This window comes from Amblyomma mixtum, chromosome 7 (genome assembly GCF_055824585.1).
Source record: "Amblyomma mixtum isolate Tamu chromosome 7, ASM5582458v1, whole genome shotgun sequence".
Taxonomy (NCBI): Eukaryota; Metazoa; Arthropoda; class Arachnida; order Ixodida; family Ixodidae; genus Amblyomma; species Amblyomma mixtum.
Window position 1 is genome coordinate 85,113,760 of NC_143018.1, and position 14,014 is coordinate 85,127,773.

A 14,014-nucleotide genomic window follows, 5' to 3' on the forward strand; every position below is an offset into this window, starting at 1 on the left:
GTTATCTTTTGCGGTATTTAACGTTGCTATTGGTGGAAGTGTTGGCGAGATATTAGATTCTCACTTTTACCTGCACAACGTTTTTTTCCCCCTAATAGTAGTTTCTTATCTGTCGTGCCGAGTGCACCGCCTCGTCTGCTTTCTTCCGGAGCGCGTTTTTTTTTTAACCTTTCCTCAGCTGTCGAGCAGTTGCCTTGCGACAATTTTGCGTCTTGCATCAGCGCTGATAACGGGTACCTGTCTTGAACGGTCGGTTTCGGTGCGACTTTAAGTTTCGTGACTGCAAGAATGGAAGGAACTGTGCTCATTTTGACGCACTCAAAAAATAGCATCAAGTACCTGACGCCGCGAGATTTTAAAGCCATTTGTCCAATGCTACACAGGAATTTACTGCTCTTAGCCACAATTTAGTGAGTTCAGCACACCTGATTTTCTTGTGAAATGTTTTTTTTTTAATCCCTACCATCTGCATGAAGCTGCATGCAGTTTAAACATTTTGTGAAGCAACTGGTAATTTGTCCCTGTTGTACGAGATGCCTTCACGTAATATTTTATGCGACGAGTGCAATTTATTTTTCTCTAACACCTCAGGTGAACACTAGTGTGTGAGCTGATGTGTGTGGATTTGGAATAATGTGTTCAACTTGCAAGCTATAATGATGAGCACATTGTATGCTTTTAAAAGGAGTTATTTTTTAAGGTTAAACCATTTGTTTCTCAATACTGTCATGAAACTTTAGGGTACAAGATCTGAACCTGTTGTGGTGACTCGGAAAATAATGGCAGTGATCAATTGGAAGCATTAGACATATGATAGGATTTCATGTGTTTGTGTGTGTATTGATGACTTTTGAGGGTTCTGCCATTGCATACTAGTGGAAGGACTTTTAATTTGCTGGTTTTAAAGGTGAATTCGGCTTAATTTTTATGTGCTGTGTACCATGTGGGTGGCTGTAAATGCAGGGTGAGAATAAGAAAAGATGTAGGAATGGATGTGTGCCGTCTACCATGTGTAGTATGCAGGTATGTTTATTAAGGTATGTGGGTGAATTGTGGTACTGACCTGCTTTACATTTGAGGGTGATGCTTTTTGTGCCTGTTGGCTTGCCTTTGTAATTTGTGCTGGTAGAAATTTAGTATTTTTTTGGTAGTTATTTTAAATGCAACTCTTTATCAGCTGTGACAGGTAATGAACGGCTAGATTCTTCTCTTTACACCCTCCTTGCCTGTTTATATTTCATTGCTTTCATGAATTGCGCTGAATGTTGTGCTCGACCGCATCATTGGCACACATTTTTATGCTTTCCTCATCTGTCTTTTACAGTTGTTACTTTGAGAACCGGAAAAGTTGACAATTTTACTACTTGAGGGGCTCTCGGATACTTATTGAATATTGCAGATACACTGTACCGATCATTTTGAAGTAGCATGCACACATTTTTGGTTCATGTTCAGTTTAGGTCACGTGAGCCACGTAAAACCAGTATAGTCACTGCTTCATTATTTCAGTTGATTGCAATTCTTCTGCTAGCCTGCTCCTAGAGCTGGAATGGCAATGAATGAACATGCAGGTACAATATTGCTGCTTTTGCATGCCTCATGCGACCTAAGCTGCACCTCAGTGTCATTGTCACCGTTAAGGTTCAGAAACTGAAACATTACAAGGAATTCAAATATAGGTAAAATACTAGTGTAGGTGTATGCTGTCTGCAGGTTTATGTTTACGGATGTCATTTGGGTCATTGCAGAGAAAGAGCCTACTACCAAAATTTGGTTCCTGTATTTCTTTGGGGGCTGTTAACGACAACTCATTTGGGGTTTTGTTTATTGCACGCCCAACAGCTGGGCCTATTGTGACTCTGTTCACATCTGACAGTTAAAAATGCAGAGCTAAAGTGTATTTCTTTTTTTTTATTTGTATTGTGTTTGTGGTGTGTCATCGGTTTCTCATTTAATTAGTGTCTCTTATCTTGTGTGATGAAAGCACTCTTAACAGTTCAGAAATAAAGGGTGCCTTTGCAATCAGGCACATAATCCTTTTTCTCTTCTGTTGAACCAAAAAGTCTTTTTTGTCAATACCGTAATTTACTTGTAGAAGCAGCCTTTTTTTTTAATTTGAATTGTGTTTGTGGTGACTGTCATGGGTTTCTCATTTAATTAGTGTTTCTTATCTTGTGTGATAAAAGCACTCTTAACAGTTCAGAAATAAAAGGTGCCTTTGCAATCAGGCACATAATCCTTTTTCTCTTCTGTTGAACCAAAAAGTCTTTTATGTCAATACCATAATTTACTTGTAGAAACGGTCCATGGTGGTGATAACCTGTCTTTCACACATTTTGCTATCGTCCACTCTATGAGAGCTTAGATTTCAGTGCGAGTGACCTGTTTGTCATTAGGAATGGATAATCGAGTAGGCCAGCTTAATTGTTCTCAGTGCTTTCCAAACCACGTGATGATTGTGGGAGGAAGACATTTGGCGTCCTACACGCAGCACAGTACCCACAGTTCAATATTGACTGCTGTTCCCACGGCCTGTTGAAAATCCCCACCAGGCTTCTTACTCCTTGAGCATCCTTTTGGATAACCACCACTTGCTATGGTGGTCAGGCTGGTTCCTTTAATTTCACTAATAATAGCTGTCACCGGGAGCATAGCGGCATAAAAAGAGATTGTCATTGTCAGTCTAGGCGCCAGCTAGGTGACATTCACCGCAGGACTGAGGTCTCTCCCAGTAATCCTCATTTTAACCTATCTTTCATCAGCCATGGCTACTCATTCTCAGGAAACCTCCTGTCCACTTGACCCTTCACTGCCCCCAGCTGTGTTCTCCTTTCCTTGAATCCATTCTGTTACTGACTGCTCGTCATCTGTTTTCAGCATTACGTGTGCTGATGTCCATTTTCACCTCTTGATGTCCACTCACTAATTTGAAGCCGTCACGGTGGCTCAGTGGTTATGGCGCTCGGCTGCTGACCTGAAAGACTCTGGCTCGATCCTGACTGCGGCGGTCGAATTTCGATTGGAGGCGAAATTCTAGAGTCCTGTGTGCTGTGCGATGTCAGTGCATGTTAACCCTTTCAGGTGCTGTGTACACAATTGCGTAAGCGGCAAACTTGCAGCTTTTTCTGAGAAAATGGAGCTCTTAACAGTGATTTCATTATTTCAGTCAAATTGAGCACCCGTCTTGTTGCAAATAAGTTGCTTTTTTGGTACCGTGTAGCGAATGCAGTAAGTAATATTTCACGATAACAGTGAGCTAGGTAGCACTTTGCCCGCCGTTCTTGTGCAGACAGATTTTGCCACGAGTGAAAACATCGATTGTTTTGCTCAATTTCGAGCGTAATATGCATCTTCGAAACGCAAAGTGGTTCCACAATTCCTAGGACCTGACACACGAGAACATTTCGATGGTACGACACTTTGTATGGAATTCTCCACATGGTTGTAAGAACTAACCTGCTGGTCTTTCTTGCTCGAAAACTAACGAATTCCCTTTCTTGAGGACTGAATATACTACTTAGGTGAAAAAATAATTGGTTTGAGTCAAAACAAAAAATGGCGCCTGAAAGGGTTAAAGAACCCCAGGTGGTCGAAATTTCTGGAGCCCTTCACTACGGCGTCCCTCATAGCCTGGGTCGCTTTGGAACGTTAAACCCCCATAAACCATTGATTTGTGTTCGTTCTCTAATCCACGTGGCTCTTTTTCTCTGTCTGAACATTATGCCTATAATTTTCCTTTTCACAGCTCGCTGTGTTGCCCTCTTTTCGTTTCCATTGCTTTTCATTGGCTTCCATGTTCCAGCATAAAAATGTAGTCCAAGCAAATGCTCCGAGTCACACCTAGAATGGCAGCTACCTGAAAATTAGAAGAAAAAAAATAAAAATGAAGGGTTTAACATTGGCACCTGTCACTGGCTGCAGCATAGTGATCATGTTGCACTGCTTGTACTGACTGGTAGCTCTGAGTGAATTGCGGCACTGAGGGGGAGACCCTTGATGATTTCAGTTCAAAAAGGGATCTTTCGGAAAAAAAGAAAATGGTTGTATAAGGTTCCGCAACTAGAGCCCTCCTTGATGCTTGTCAGGTTAAGGTTACCTGTTAAGGTGTTTCATAGTCCCTTTCATGCAGTGTTGGCACTGTCCTCTGTTAATGTTTATTTCTGTTTGCTCTCAAGCTGCAAGATTTACCCTATGTTCAGTAATTTGCTGGGAAGAGAGGAAGCATTGAAATCGTTTTATATAAGTGTTATAGGGGTGTGTCGTTTAAACTGGGTCTAACAGCTGCCCGTAATTTTTTTTCTCTGGTTTAAGAAATTCCTCCAGTTCTGCTGTGCTTTGCACTACTGCAATAGTTGTTTTTTTTGGTGTATTTACTTTTTTTTTTGTGAAATAATAAGCTTAGTGAAAGTGAGTTGTTGTGCCGGATGAAAAGTAGTGCTTTACGTGTTGTTCATACGAATGGCCTGCTCTTTTAAATGCGGCTGAAGTTAAAACGCCAGGTTTTTTTATGAATCGGTGCGCACTGTATGCACAGGATCAGCCTTGCATTCCGTGTAAGCTGCGATAGCTGGTGTCACAAAGCTGGCCTGTACAGTTCCTCATTCTGTGCATTGTGGTGCGTAATTTTGACTAATTTTCCACAAGCCGAGTGCCATACCAGGGGGAAGCTTGTACCCATTGGCAAATCTGTGTGCATTTGGCAGTACCAGGAACTGTATCTTTTGCATAGAAGGCTGATGCTCAAACCACAATGCCATCGCTGTGGACTAAATTGAAGAGCTGAGCACGGTCTAAGGTGTTCTGCGTTTAGTTCTGTTTGTGGGACCTGGGTTTTAACAAGCTGGTGGTACGTGCACAATTTTAAGGCAAAAGCCTTTAATGGCTCATACTGTCATCCGTTAACAAACGTGTCACACGCGTTTAACTCGGGAACTAGAAAAGATAAAAGAAAACCAATGGTTGCTTCAGATAGAGGAGGAAAAAATGAACCTAGAAGCCAGGTTTGATGACTGCAGATTAATTAATTAATTATAAACAAGAATGTCAAAATTCGTCAAAATAGCGCGGCCATTGATACAGCGACGGGAACGGTGCGACGTCACATCCACCGGAAGTCGTCACGGCATAGTGAAAATTGTCACAGAATGGTCAGAAAAATGTCGGATTTGTGTCAAATTAGATGGAGGAATGTGTAATTAGGCGTAATTAACACTTAAGATCCCCGAAAGATGTATAATTCGGGTTTCGATATAGCCACGGGAAGGGTGTGACGTCGCATCCACCGGAAGTCGTCTCGGCATAGCGTCCTCGGCTTTCGCCTCTCAACACTTTAGTTGCCAAAAGTGTCCCCGCAATTTTTTTTAGCAGTGTTTGGGAGAAAGATGAAGGATCTTGTTTCAAAGAGTCTTGCCTAAGCTCGGTGCTGGTGCGAGCTTGTGTTGCCGAAAAACTGCGATAGGAGCGTGTGAGAGTGTCTTTGTCTTTCGCCACCGTCGTCGTCTTATTGGTGCGTGTTTTTGCGTCATACAGGTATTTTCTGAGCGGCGTGTGCAGGGACGGGCACCGCTGCCTCTTTTCACACGACCGCTCGATGGGCCAGGTGGACAACGTGTGCCGCTACTACCTGAAAGGAGAGTGCATCTACGGTAGCCGTTGCAGGTGAGGCCCAGGTGGTGCCCCCTGTGTGTTGAGTCATCATCATCAGCAGCCTGACTACGTCCACTGCATGGCAAAGGCCTCTCCCACGTCTCTCCAATTAACCCTGTCCTTCGCCAGTTGCGGCCACTGTATTCCTGCAGATTTCTTAATCTCATCCGTCCACCTAACTTCCTGCCGCCCCCTGGCCTTCTCTTGGAATCCAGTCCCTCACCCTTAAGGACCAGCGGTTATCTTGCCTTCACATTACATGCCCTGCCCAAGCCCACTTCTTCCTCTTGATTTCGACTAGGATGTCATTAACCCGCGTTTGTTCCCTCACCCACTCCGCCCGCTTCCGATCTCTTAATTTTACACCTATCTTCTTTCTTTCCATAGCTCGTTGTGGTGTCTTTAACTTAAGCTGAACCCTCTTTGTTCAGTATGTTTAGTGAATTTCGTGTTGCATCTTTGTTCTGGTCGATTGTTGCGAGTGCAAGAGCTCTTAGGGGAAAGCATGATCAAGGTAATACATTGCAAGTTGTTGCTGTCTATTTGTCTAGTTGCACACCAACCTTCTGCATTTGCTTTGAAGTTAGAGGCAGTGCAATCCTTTTTGATGTGATTTTTTGATCACCTGCTGAGTATGCTTTCCGGATTGTGATGGCCGACAGCCCTTCCTGTGTAAACTGAGTCTGTGAAGAGACAATCAGTCATCTCTTGTGTGAGTGCCCTGTCTTTATGAACGAAATATGTAAGCTGCGTTGTGCTCTGGACCGCCTTGATCCTCGCTCTTTCACAGAGGTGAAGATCCTCGGTCCGTGGCTACAACAGTCGACTGCCACCAAGCCTTACGAGGCACTGTTTTGTTTTTTGAGGGAGACTGCCTTGATTGACAGATTGTGACTGTTTCCCGTTCCTTCTCTCTTCCCTCTTTAATCCCCTCATTCCCTTCCCCTGTGCAGGGTAGCCAACCGGAAACCTTTCTGGTTAACATCCCTGCCTTTCCCCCCTCTCTGTATCTGTCTATCCCTCCATGCCATATCTTGAGGAGTCAGTTTAGAAGATTTAAAACTTCCTTTTTTTTTTTAAAGTGTGTAATGTGTAATGTCATTCAGAGTCATAGCAGTACACCACCCCTGTAAGAATGTTGCGATGGATGCATTAGGTGTCTGGGCCACCATGGTGGCTCAGTGGTTATGGCGCTGTGCTGCTGGCCTGAAAGACGTGGGTTTGATCCCGGCCGCGGCGGTTGAATTTCGATGGAGGGGAAATTCTAGAGGCCCGTGTACTGTGCGATGTCAGTGCACGTTGAAGAATCCCAGGTAATATAAATTTCCGGAGCCCATCACTATGGTGTCCCTCATAGCCTGAGTGACTTTGAGACTTTAAACACCAGTAAACTAAACTAAAGCTTTAGGTGTCGCCGCCGCAGTGGCTCAGTGGTTATGGTGCTCGGCTGCTGACCCGAAACACGTGGGTTCGATCCCGGCCGCGGTGGTTGAATTTCTTTGGAGGAGAAATTCTAGAGGCCCGTGTACTGTGCGATGTCAGTGCACGTTAAAGAACCCCAGGTGGTCTAAATTTCCGGAGCCCTCCATTACGGCGTGTCTCATAGCCTTAGTTGCTTTGGGACGTTAAACCCCATAAATCAACCAACCAACTGCTTTAGGTGTCAGTCTTTGCACCAGTCTGTAAGACCAGGTGAACTTCAGAAAGCACCTTCTGGAAAACTGCATAACATTAATCAGGAATAAATAATGCATTGCAAGGAGCTTAAATCTGATGTTTTCTGGCGTGCACTGTGACTTCCTAATTGCAAACTTTGCCCTGAATTCAGAATTTGCTCTCTGTATGCGACTCTGCTCCTTATGCTCACAAATGTATGTGAGCTTATAGAGTTTGATTTGAACACCAGCTGTAACTACAAGGGTGCAACAACGAGGTGTAGCTGCAAACACACTGTTTTGTGTGCCAGACCTAACTCCACAGGGCCCCAGGGGAATCCAGTATTCCACACGTGTTGGACATACACATGGGCTTGGGCAGGGCATGTAGTGCGAAGGCAAGATAACCGCTGGTCCTTACGGGTAACGAAGTGGATTCCAAGTGAAGGCAAGCGCAGCAGTTAGGTGGGCGAATGAGATTACGAAGTTTGCAGGGATACAGTGGCCGCAACTGGCAAAGGACAGGGTTAATTGGAGAGACATGGGAGAGGCCTTTGCCCTACAGTGAGCGTAGTCAGGCTGATGATGATGAAACTGAGTAACAGCATGCATGTGCCTAGGTGCCTGGGAACCCCAGAAAGCAATCGGAGGAACCCAGGGGTTTTGAGGACCCTTGTGTGCTACATGATTGAAGTTACAGTGTTACAGAGAAGATGAATCAGGGGCTCTTTAGAGACGGGCTGGCCAATGTTAGAGATGAGGGTACCAACGGGGGTTGAAAAAAATGTTTTGCGCCGTGAATTAAGGTGTGCACCATCGTAAGTTTTGTTGGTACAGATTGTTTCCCTTTGAAACCTTTTCAAACCTCTCTGCGAAATGTGTGGCGATGAACTCACAGTAAACCACATTTTAATTTCATGTACAAAACTTGAACAACGAAGAAAAAGGTAGTTTAGAACATTCTACAATGAATAAATCCCATTACACCCCATGTTGCTTTTAGGTGACCAAGCACTTATTGATTTTTCAAGTATTTTCAAGTTTCTTAAAGAAGCCAATATTTTAAACAAACTATAGGTACCTCCTCTAACGCAAAATATTCTAACCCTGTGTTTGGCGCGTCATAGCCTTTGTAGCTTTTGCACCATAAAACCCGATACGTTTAGCTCAACTTTGAAACTGCGTCGTCTCGTCGTCCAGGTATGACCACATTCGGACGAAGCCTCGGACTGACGGTGGTGGCGGGCGCTCGGCGAGGGGCGGCCGGGGTCCGGGCCAGAACCACCGGTCGCAGAATCACTCAGGATCGGCCGAGGGGGCCAACCACAGCGGAAACCACGTCACCACGTCGGGCACTTCGTCCACCCCCAGCCGTACACTACTCACAGGTGGGTCTGCTTAGGTGGGGGCAGGGGGCCACTCATGCACGGTATTCTCCGTTATAGATGTGGTACTGAGATGCACGCAGCTGTACGGCGTGTTCACAACGCGGGTAGCGTGGCTGCAGACACCTGGCAGGTATAGATCTGGGCACCGCGCTTCCGCCTGCTCGCATCTGTTGCTGCGAGCATGTGCAGACTGGCCCAGTACTGTGCGTGGGAGCAGAGGCATGTGGCGCAGAGTTGGAGCTTTGGCTGCGTGTGCTCCATGTTGCCTTCCTGGAGGAGATATGCTGAACCAAAAGCACAGCAAAAGTTCCAGAAACGTTAGTCACTCTGGACGAAGGCTTCGAGATTTCGAATGCCAAACATTCGGTTTGAATCGAACACTGAATACTCTACTATTCAACTGAATATTCGAAATTATTGAATATTCGCACATGTCTGTAAGCCTGTTTTCTAGCTAGGAATGTCTCACCAGGCTTATGGCTCTTAATTTATTGTGTGGACAAACTGGAAGCAAACTTGTGTGTTATGCGCAGTCGGACACAGTAATATACAGAGCGCACTTTGGTGTTCTCACTCTTTTCGTGCTTTACTCAGCTGAGGCGGGGAAGTGTGTTCTATTTGTACACGAGAGCACCAACGGCATTTGCCCAGGCATATGAAAGGGACAAGCGAGGTGAGGGTCGACTCCATCCAATTTCTGTTCTTAGTTGACAACTTTCAGTGGTGTGTGTCTGTGCGTGTGTGAAGCCTCCGTGCAGCAAGTGCAACTGGCTCACGGGGTCAGTGGGCTCCTCAAAAAACCGTGCTTTTGCAGAATGTCTCATACTTAGCAATGCTAAACCAGGCGGCAGTTTTTTCCCACCGCTTAGTTTGTAATATGACGTTCGTGCATATCTTGTTTTTTTATTTGTATCTGTGCTCATGCCTGTGCTCATGCCTACTTGGAGTCAGGCGACTCCGCAGTATTGCATGAATAATTAAATAAATTCAGAGTCCATAATAGGGGATTATGGACTGCGTAATCACTCGACTGGAAGTGGGTAGCGGTGTAGTACAGCCTCTGAGATCTGCAACTATATACAAATATATTGACATCATCACAGTTTGGCTGTGAAAGCAGACTGTGATGGCGACACCTCTAGTTCATTTTTTGGACTTGGCTTATAAAAGCTCCACATTCCGTGAAAGTAACATGTTTGTCCTTAGAATGTGGTTACTTGGTAGCTGTGAGCCAACTTCGATTTGTTTCTTGGTGTCCTTTTAATCACAGAGTCCACCACTGAAAGCCATCTACAGTTGTGTGAAATTTTTATTGAGAAATGTGGGACGTGTACACCTATCTGCACTGCGGTGGTTGGTGTTACATTGCCTTGCTTTTTTGGCAGTGCCTGCAATGCTGGTCGCAGTCGTGGGAGGGTGATGGGCTTGCTTGACCAACCATGTTTCCTCCCCTGTCTCTCCCCTCCCCTTCTGTCCTCCGACAAGGGCCATTGACAGTTCTTAAAAAGAACGGCAGTGCGTCGTCCTCCTGGAGCGGCGATCCAACTTGCAAGACAGCGCGTGCTTCGAGTTGGGCCGACGCGCCAGAGTTTGTCCCCAAAAGTACGTGTTTCCCTTCCATTCTCTCCGCACGCTCCCATGTTTTCAGCTATCCGCCGATGTCGTCCCTTCCAGCTGTCTTGAGTTTTCGCTCAAGTCAGTCCCATCTGAAGATCTTCCTGGCTAGTGGCAGTACATTTCTCCAGACTGCATCTTTTGTACCTTTGGTCTCAGAATTGGTAGTCTTCAGATGGGTTGACTTGAGGCAGTCAGTGAGCATGTGACTGCGCTGCTCACTGACTGCACACTCCTTAAGGCACTGACTCATCAAGGCACCGACAAGACTCCGAAGAATTTAAAATTCACTTCTTTTGCAACCAGAATGGCTGGTATGGTGGAAGACCAAAATAAGATGTGGGACCTAAAGGGACACCAAATGGAAATACTAAGTCAGACCGCAGCGGTGGTCTATTGGTTTGAGCACGTGCCTTGCATGTGGAAGGTACGGGGTTCGATCCCCAGTGCTGCCGGCTACCCACAGGTGATACAGTGGGTGCAAACTTTCCCCTGGCCTGTAGCTTGGCTTTAGGGTGCAATGCTTGGGGAAATGGGTCTCTGACCCAACCTTAAGAAGAAAAATATCTTGCGCCATGACACCCTTTGGCCGCAGATGCCCTTGAGCCATAAAAAAAGTCATCGAAACTTAAGTCAGGCTATGCTTACAGGGAGGCTGGGCTTACTGATATCAAATATGTCATTTCTACTGAAAACAATGCTTTTATAAGCCAGGAAATTGCATAAAAGCGAGGTACACATGGCGCCTTCACTGGAAGACTCTCCTAGCTGCGGCAAGTGATGTATTCATGAACGAATACTGCTTCGCTTTCTCGATGGTTAACATTGAAATATGAAGAAAGCAGCGCGGTGAACACGGCAGACACTGCGGAGCGTCTTGTAATTAAAACGGCACAAAACAGACGACTGAGAGAAAGGTTAGTCGCAAACACGAGTACTGAAGCCTTCGCCTTGCATTTTGTGCACTCAAGCTGTGTGTAGCCGTTGTATAGCCATCGTACGCAGCAAGTTAGAACTGCATGCTTTCAGCGGCATTCACGCTGCATGTGCTTGCCATGCTGCTGGCGAAGCAGTTTGAGTTGTCATTTCAGCTGTCGAATCGGCTACTCTGTGCAGGCGGCGGGTGTTGTGAGTGTGCAAGGTGTTTGTTTCTTCATTTTTAGTATGCGCTCACACAGACACGCATGCATGCATGCATGCATGCCGTCAGCATATGACGTGCTATGTGAGTCCATGGTCTTCCATGTTTTCTGCGCAGTGGAAGGGCGAATATACTTTTCGATACGGTGAAAAATAGCTCAGGAGTACCACGTGCATGCAACATCACCTCTCATTTGGATCATTAAAGGAAAAGGTTTCCCGGCGCGGGTCGTCATGCACGCAGTGTGTGAGGTGTCAGCACGCAAGGCGTGGTTTTTCGCCAGAAAAATGTTCAATTAGCTGATGTGTGTGTTCGTCACAATTATGCGTGCATCCCCTTTTCAGCAGCTATGGCTGGCAGGCAGCAGACTGCTGCTGGGTGCAGCCAGGGTCCTTCAATGCTTTCTTGTCATGAAACTTCTCCATGACAGTAAGGGAAAGTTTCACGTGCTGCTTGCGGCCGCCGCAGTACAGCGCCACTGTCGGCAGAAGTACATCGTCTGAGGAGCTCTGCATTATTGCGACCGAAAGGGAAGCCCCTCCGCTGTTACTTTTATGGTGGTGTTCAATGTCTAACGTGGTTTTGTGTGTTCAGGTAATGCAACCTGTGTGCATGGGACCACTTGTTACATGTCAGTATGCAGTTCAGGTTGCAGAGGCGCGACGAGAAAGTCTAGCTCGTTGTTTCCCTGTCTCGGTGGCATGGAGCTGCCGAGGAAATCGAAGCGTGCAATAGCGTGGCAAGAAACAGGTGGTTTCATCTTTGCTTCGAAATATGTGCAGGCTTCTGGAATGCATTTCATTTTCTCACACTTCGAAATGGTCGACACCTGCCTCCTCCCGCAACGAGTAGACCTAGTGAGTGCGCAGAGACGGCCTGCACTTGCTTATTGCCACCATGCCCACTGATCCGTCTACTTTCGGTTTCTGGTCAGGTTTCCCCGTCTTTGGAAGGGACGCGTGCCTCTGATTGTTTTGGTCGCAAAGACTTCACACAGACCTCATTTTTCGCAGGCGCTAGTCTTTCTATTTAATCAGAATCTGGAAGGTTTTCAGGACTTACTTTTGCGGTTTTCTCAGCAATGCAGGCACCTTTCTGGATAGAAGAAAAAAAAAAATATTGTTCCTGAGGAAAGTCTATCCGTTTTGGCAGGTGTGGTATTTCCTTTGAGTGTGCCTTTTAACCCGATTTGTTGCTTGATCCCTTGCGTAACACGATGCATGTGCAGAGGGGGAGGGCACATGCTTATGCTGAGTGAAAAAACTGTCAAACAAGGTATGCGCTAAGGGAAAGCAAGGAGAAGGGGATATACGGAGGTGGCAGGGTGTTGTATGTTTGCCGGACACTGCTGCCGTGGTCTTGTCTAGTAGTCCACTTTCGTGGCGTGCGTGTGGTTGCGAGGCTTACCAGTTACGAGGCTTACCAGGCTACCGAGCCGGAGTACCTGGGTTCAAACCAGACTGCGGCGGCTGCGTTTTGATGGAGGTGAAACGCAAGAGGCGCCCGTGTGCTGTGCGATGTCAGTGCACGTTAAGGATCCCCTGGTGGTCGAAATTATCCTGGAGCCCTTCACTACGGCACCTCTTTCTCTCATTCTTCTTTCACTCCCACCTTCCTCCCTTCACTTACGGTGCGGTTCAGGCGTCTGGTTCAGGTGTCCGCGGTTCAGGTGTCCGGTTCAGGTGTCCGCGGTTCAGGTTTCTGGTTCAGGTGTCCGCGGTTCAGGTTTCTGGTTCAGGTGTCCGCGGTTCAGGTACCTGGTTCAGGTGTCCGCGGTTCAGGTTTCTGGTTCAGGTGTCCACCGTGATATGTGTGACAGATACTGCTCCATTTCCTTTCCTCAAAAACCAATTTACCAATTTAGATTGGGCGGAAGTGCCAGCCAGTGAAGCATGGAATAGCACGGAGGCAGTGATACGAATTTGGTTCCATATGGCAGCTCCTTTGACAATTTGTTTGCACATTGACAGAGCAGATGAAGAAATGTGTGGGTTCCCTGACAAGTTATTACAGTGCACACCGTTTCCAGCAATGCAATTGGCAATGCCAGCAGCATGCGTTGTGCTGTAAATATATGCCTGCCATGCATCCAGGCGTGGTAGCGATCGAGGGCAGGACTGAGAAGGTTCAGGTGTTTAATTACTTTGGCATTGAGCACAGCATGCTCTCCTGGGTGTATATCGAGAGCTTCATTTGCTAAACAAGGCTGTTTTGATTTGACATGCGTATATTTCCAGCTTTCGTTCATTCTTTTCATGATCCCCAACGGCGTAATCGAATAGTTATGGTGGTTTCGTGAGGGTCCAGTTAATGAGTCTACTGTACCATTATAAGTCGGTACCAGTGGTGTGTAAATATCTTCAGATTTTAAATAAAAGTCCAACGCGTGTAGTTCTTCATTTGGTGCTTGATTCCATATTTGGCACTAGTCTTCAAATATTCATTTCAAGCAGAATGATCGGGCTTAATATAGGTTTTATACATCGAAGGCTTTGTTCTCGTGGTGGTGACTGTATCCGAGCTGTTTGAATGGTGCATGTAGCTAGTGGATGCAAAGCCATGCAGCAAGA

General features: G+C 46.1%; 1 protein-coding gene across 3 annotated transcripts in view; it reads left to right on the plus strand.

Annotated features, from left to right (window-relative positions):
* LOC149336691 (E3 ubiquitin-protein ligase makorin-1-like) overlaps nucleotides 1-14,014 on the plus strand; it is a 31,283-nt gene that overhangs the window by 1,050 nt on the left and 16,219 nt on the right. The window contains exons 2-4 of one of the 3 annotated variants that reach the window (XM_089553045.1): nucleotides 5,530-5,658; nucleotides 8,502-8,689; nucleotides 10,175-10,291. In XM_089553045.1, coding sequence (XP_089409171.1) covers nucleotides 5,530-5,658; nucleotides 8,502-8,689; nucleotides 10,175-10,291 — 434 coding nt within the window. The remainder of the gene's footprint in view (nucleotides 1-5,529; nucleotides 5,659-8,501; nucleotides 8,690-10,174; nucleotides 10,292-14,014) is intronic. The other 2 variants (XM_089553046.1, XM_089553047.1) reach the window with 2 other exon arrangements.